This window comes from Ornithorhynchus anatinus, chromosome 12, assembly GCF_004115215.2.
Source record: "Ornithorhynchus anatinus isolate Pmale09 chromosome 12, mOrnAna1.pri.v4, whole genome shotgun sequence".
NCBI classification, from domain to species: Eukaryota; Metazoa; Chordata; class Mammalia; order Monotremata; family Ornithorhynchidae; genus Ornithorhynchus; species Ornithorhynchus anatinus.
Genome location: NC_041739.1, coordinates 19,878,023 through 19,884,445, shown reverse-complemented (window position 1 = coordinate 19,884,445; position 6,423 = coordinate 19,878,023). Strand labels below are relative to the sequence as shown.

At 44.3% G+C, this 6,423-nt stretch overlaps 1 protein-coding gene across 1 annotated transcript; it reads left to right on the top strand.

Annotated features, from left to right (window-relative positions):
- The first annotated feature begins 2,840 nt into the window (after positions 1–2,840).
- TLR2 (toll like receptor 2) lies at positions 2,841–5,515 on the top strand. Its single transcript, XM_007671810.2, has one exon. The coding sequence runs from the start codon at positions 2,868–2,870 to the stop codon at positions 5,223–5,225; it is 2,358 nt and encodes a 785-aa protein (XP_007670000.1). The 5' UTR covers positions 2,841–2,867; the 3' UTR covers positions 5,226–5,515.
- The last annotated feature ends 908 nt before the right edge of the window (positions 5,516–6,423 follow it).

Below are 6,423 nucleotides of genomic sequence, written 5' to 3'. Positions count from 1 at the left end.
TTAAGTGACTTGCCCAAAGTCACTTGCCTGTGCCATGGGCTGAACAGCATGACTTAGTGGGAAGACGAAGGACTTGGGAGTCAGAGGTCGTGGGTTCTAATCCCGGCTCCGCCACTTGTCACCTGTGTGACTTTGGTCGAGTCACTTAACCTCTCTGCCTCGGTTCCCTCATCTGGAAAATTGGGATTAAGACTGCAAGCCCCATGTGGCACAACCTGATTACCTTGTATCTACCCCAGCTCTTAGAATAGTATTTTGCATATAGTAAGCACTTAACAAAGACCATCATTATTATTATTATAATAAATTACGGAATGTACAAAACTGCTGCAGAGCTGAGCGAGGGATGAGCAAAGAGTGCAAATCCAAGTGGAAGGGCGATGTAAAAGGGAGTGTTGGAAAGTATATTGGAAAGTGCAGAGGGCCATAATAATTATGGTATTTGTTAAGTGCTTACTATGTACCAGGCACTATATTGAGCACTGGGGTGGATAGCAGCAAATTGGCTTGGACATAGTCCCTGTCCCATGTGGAACTCAAAATCTCAATCCCCATTTGACACATGAGGTATCCGAGGCACAGAGAAGTAAAATGACTTGCCAAGGACAAACAGCAGACAAGTCGCAGAGCGGGGATTAGAACCCATGCCCTTCTGACTCCCAGGCCCATGCTCTATCTACTAGGCCATGCTCCTTTTCTAATGTAATGTCATCCCTCTCTGGGTTCCTCATCTAGCAATTAAGTAAGCCTACTTTCGCCTCTCCCTCCCAGTGTCATCGTCACCCCCTTTGCGGCTTGCAGCTCCCAGGACCACAATACCCCCAGGGCCCGACCTCTCCACCTCCTGTCTCTCCCTCCCTGGTGCGTACTTCACTCTGGCTGCCAAATGCTGTTCGATCCATATCCTTCCACTCCTCAAAAACTTCCAGTGGTTGCCCATCCTTCCCTGCATCAAACAGCAACTCTTTACCATCCGTTTTAAGGCACTCAATCAGCTCTCCTTCCTTCCTCACCTCACTCATCTCCCATTACAACCCAGTGGATGCACTCTGCTCTTCCAATGCCAAACTTCTCACTATACCTCGATCGGTCATTCATTGGCATTCATTGGATGTTTACTGTGTGCACGGCACTGTGTGAAGCAGTTGGGAGAATGCAAGACAACAGAGTTGGTAGTCACTTTCTCTGCCCACAACTACTTTACAATTCTAGAGGAGCTCATCTGTCTTGTCCCAGACCCCCTGCCAAGGTCCTGCCTCTGGCCTGGAATTTCCTCTCCCTTCATATCTTTCAGATCACCACTCTTTCCCACCTTCAAAGTCCTACTAAAATCACATCTCCTTTCATATGCCTTCCCTAAGTAATCCCTCATTTCCCAACTCCATCCGGATTTGCCCTCCCTTCTGGGTTGCCTATGCACTGACGTCTGTACTCCTTAAGCATTTTGATAACCCACCCTCAGCCCCCCAGCACTTGTGCTCTTGTGCTCTGTCGCTTCCCCTATCTGTGATTTATTTTAATGTACATCTCCGCCTTTAGATTGTAGGTACCTTGTGGGCAGAGATCATGTCTACCAACTCTGTTGTATTCTTCCAACTGCTTAATGTAGTGGTCTGAGCATAGTAAGCGTTCGGTAAATATCATTGATTGATTGGTCAGGATGGACTTGGGGAGGGTAGTGGTGATCTCTCCCTGGCCTCCTCCCCTGGGACAATCCTGGGAGCTACAAGTGGAAAGGAATCAGCCAAGAAAACTTTACAAAAAAAATTTAAAGCAGCAGTGGGAGAACAAGTTAGAGGGGAAGCCGCAGGGGCACTGCCGAGATGGGAGGGGACGGAATCAAGGGTACGGGACTGGGGTGAAAGGTGCTGCGGGAGCTGGGAGCTGCGGGAAAGCTATTTAAAAAACTATGACTGGAAGTCGGGGAGGAGGGTGGGAAGGGGAGCAGAGAGGAAGAGGTTTAAAGAGGAACAAGAGTAGACCGTAGGCTGTAGCTCCTGTGGACAGGGATCATGTCTATCATGTCTACTGGATTGTGCACTCCAGTGAGCTTAGTACTGTACTCTGCACCCAATAAGTGCTCAAGAAATACCACTGATTGGTGGAGGTGGCAGAATTCAGGGGAAAGAAGTGGGGTTTAGAATGGGGATTAGAATGGGTTTACCAGATCCCTGGCTGAAGATGCCAGGATGGAATGACAATTTTACTTCTGGGAAAACAAAAATTAGCCCTGCTGTTGCCTTGCCACGCAGAGTGTTCTAACTGAAATCTTCATTTTCCAAATCAAGTAGCTCTGCATGCCTGCTTCATTCAAAAAGCCATTCAGCTGAGAAACTGGGTTCCTCTCCCTGGCACCTTGGGGAGAAACAGTCCATTTCTTTGCAACAGCATTTGGAGACGAGGGCTCAACATTATTCATGCTACTAAAATATAACGAGCAGCGAGAGAAGCAGTGTGGCCTAGTGGATAGAGCACAAGCCTGGGAGTCAGAAGGACCTGGGTTCTAATCCTAGCTCTGCCACTTGTCTGCTGTGTGACCTTGGGCAAGTCACTTAACTTCTCTGTGCCTCAATTATCTCATCTGTAAAAATGGGGATTAGTGCTGTGAGCCCTGTGTGGGACCATGTCCAACCTGATTAGCTTGTATCCATCCCAGCATGTATTAGAGTGCTTGACATATAGTAAGCGCTTAAAAAATACCATTTAAAAAAGACAAAAAACAAGCACTATCCTACTTTATTAATTTCTCCAAATGTACACTTTAATGCTCTTTGTAGATTTTCTCCACCATCCTCACAAAAGCATAGATCCATTTTGCAGGATGTAAACTTCCCGATCATTTTTCACTTTTTAGGTTGGAGCTCAGGATGCAGAGACACCTCATCTGCTGTACGGGCATCCTATGGGCTCTTCTGAATCTCACCGATAAAGTCACAGCTGAACACATTTCCCTTCTCTGTGATGCCACGGGTTTCTGCAATGGGTCCTCCCTGGCTTTCAGCACCATTCCACCGGGCCTCACCGTTACAGTGCAACAGCTCGACCTGTCCAAGAACAGCATCAGACACGTCGGGAAAACAGATCTACAGAATTGTGTGAACCTGAAAGCTCTGATGCTCCAGGCCAACCAGATTGGCACAATAGATGAAGACGCCTTTCTTTCCCTGGGAATTCTAGAACTTTTGGATTTATCCAAGAATCGCCTGTCTAGTTTGTCTCCCTCCTGGTTCCAATCTCTTTCTTCCTTGCTATCCTTAAACTTATTAGAAAATCCATATCCAGACCTTGGACAAAGTCCCCTTTTTGCTCACCTCAAAAAACTGAGATCTTTAAAAGTGGGCAATGGTCAGTACTTCTCTGAGATTCGGAAACAAGATTTTGAAGGAATTTCAGATCTGGAAGAACTTGAGATTGATGGTTCAAACCTTCAGCAGTATCAACCCCACAGTTTGCAATCAACTCAGAATATAAATCACCTGCTGTTAAATGTAACCAAATCTGATATAGTGCTAAAGATTTTAAGCGATCTTACATCTTCTAAACCGAGAAATATTTCAATGTCGATCCCAGTAGCCAGTCCTCAACTAAAGAGAATTGAATTAAGACATGTCGAGATGACAGATGAAAGTGCGATTACAATTTTTAAAATGCTATCTCTTGCCGTTCGGTTGCTAGAGGTAACTCTAGAAGATGGTGTGCTTTTTGGAGTTGGAGATTGGTATGATGATTCAGGCACATGGAACGATAATTATACAGGTTCCTTAGAAACAGTCATAATTAGAAGGTTACAGATTCCAAAGTTTTTCTTATTTCGAGACATGAAACCTGTGTACTCCCTAGTAGGAAGACTCAAGACACTTACAATTGAAAATTCAAAGGTTTTCTTGGTTCCTTGTCCCTTTTCACGAAGTTTTGAATTACTGGAATATTTGGATCTTAGTGGAAATATATTATTTGATGAATTACTGAAGAATTCTGCCTGTGACGGTGCATGGCCCTCCCTACAAACCTTAAATTTAAGTCAGAATAGTTTGCGATATGTGGATCAAACGGGGGCAAGTTTAAGTACTCTGAAAAAACTGATCAATCTTGACATTAGCCAGAACAAGTTTGATTCCATGCCCGAATCTTGCCAGTGGCCAGAAAATCTTAAATATTTGAATATGTCTGGCACCCGAATTCCCAGATTGACAGACTGCATCCCTAGAACGCTTGAAATTTTAGATGTCAGTAATAATAATCTCAAAGATTTTATATTGAACCTCCCACGGCTCAAAGAACTGTACCTTTCCAAAAACAAGCTGAAGACCTTACCGGAGGGTAGGCTGTACCCAAACTTATTGGTCATGAGGATCAGCAAGAACGCACTGAATGTTTTCTCCAGGAAAGAATTTGAGTCTTTCCAGAAACTGAAGGCTCTAGAAGTTGGTGGCAACAACTTCATTTGCTCTTGTGTTTTTCTGACTTTCCTTCAGGACCAGCAGGCAATAGCCAGTGTTCTGACCGATTGGCCTGAAAACTATATATGTGATTCACCATCCCACGTGAGGGGCCAAAGAGTTCAGGATACTCATCTTCCACTTTTTGAATGCCACAGAGCTCTGTTAGTGTCCGTAATATGTTGCATTCTTTTTCTGATCATAATACTCACTGTCGCTCTCTGCCACCATTTTCATGGAATCTGGTATATGAAAATGACTTGGGCCTGGCTCCAGGCCAAAAGGAAGCCCAGAAAAACCCAGAATAAGGAAATCTACTTTGATGCTTTTGTTTCCTACAGTGAAGAAGATTCCTACTGGGTGGAAAATCTAATGGTGCAGGAACTAGAACACTCTAACCCGCCCTTTAGATTGTGTCTTCATAAAAGAGACTTTGTGCCTGGCAAATGGATCATTGACAACATCATTGACTCCATTGAAAAGAGTCACAAAACTCTGTTTGTGCTGTCAGAAAACTTCGTTAAGAGTGAGTGGTGCAAGTACGAGCTGGACTTCTCCCACTTCCGACTCTTCGATGAGAACAATGATTCTGCCATTCTAATTCTTCTGGAGCCCATCGAGAAGAAGGCAATTCCCCAAAGGTTCTGCAAGCTGCGGAAGATCATGAACACCAAGACCTACCTCAAATGGCCGTCAGATGAGACTGAGAGAGAAACATTTTGGCTAAACCTAAAATCAGCAATAAAGACAGAGCATTTCATTGAAGACTCAACTCTGTTGCACTGAATTTCCAGGCTAGGTGAAGCATTGCCAAGACCTTTACTTATTAAGAAATCATTAGATTCTCCCTGGGCCTTAGTTATTTCTTGGAAGGAAGTTAGGCTCTAAAGTCAGGCTTCTAGGGCCTCGTTTAATGCAGTCCCTGGGCTCATGTGGGCTGAAAGAGTAAATGGAATTCCCACACAACTAGCTTCCTACTATGGACTTACTTCAGCCCTGTGAAGTACTTTTACATTTTTTGCTTTTCCACTCTTGTGGAATTTGCTCTTCAGTTTTTAAGAAATTGTGTGATTGTCTTGGGTCTTTTTTCTTTTCTGTTTTACCATGTTAATAGGCATAAACATTACCTCTCAGGTATGATGAATTTAATAAGAAGTGCAGCTAAACTGGGGGCCCAACCAAATGGGCGTGAGGAGGGTAATTGCCCTCACAACTTTTTCAGATGGATTCCCAGTCTTTCTGTATCATTCCAGGTCTCAGAAAAGATCTGAAAATTTCCAAATGATCAAAATGCTGATTTTGAAGCTTGTCCTTTGCCAGTCCTCACCCCCTAAAGTCCCTGTCCCCTTTTCCCTCCCATATTTGTAATGAAAACTTGGCATCTATGGATCAGGTATATTAATGCCCTCTTTAGAATAATTCTTTGCACTTCAAATTTCACCTTTTTCTTCTGTGACCCAAAGAAGCTCTTACCCTGAGCTTCTGGACTCCATTATAGTGGGAAAGTGACCCACTTGGGCCCCGGGTATCTGGAACATAAGCCTGAATGCTACCTGCTGTCTCTTGGCAAGCCTAGTTTTCTGGAGGTGGGAGGAAGCAGCATGGTCTAGTGGATAGAGCATGGGCCTAGGAATCAGAGGACCTGCGTTCTAATCCAGGCTCTGCCAGTTGTCTGCTGTGTGACCTTAACCTCTCTGTGCCTCTGTTACCTCATCTGTAAAATGGAGATTAAGACTGTGAGCTCCATGTGGAACAGGGACTGTGTCCAACCTGATTATCTTGTATGTACCCCATTTCTTAGTATAGTCTCTGGCACACAGTAAACTTTTAATACCATTTAAAAAAAAAAAAGAAGCTCAGGCACACAAGAGTTGTCAGTCACTGTGGAAAAGCCAGATGACCCTAGAGGGCTGAGCCCCAGAAAGTCTCAATTTGTCCAATCAAACAAGACAATTGTTCTCTTTGTTTCCCAGATATGACCAGC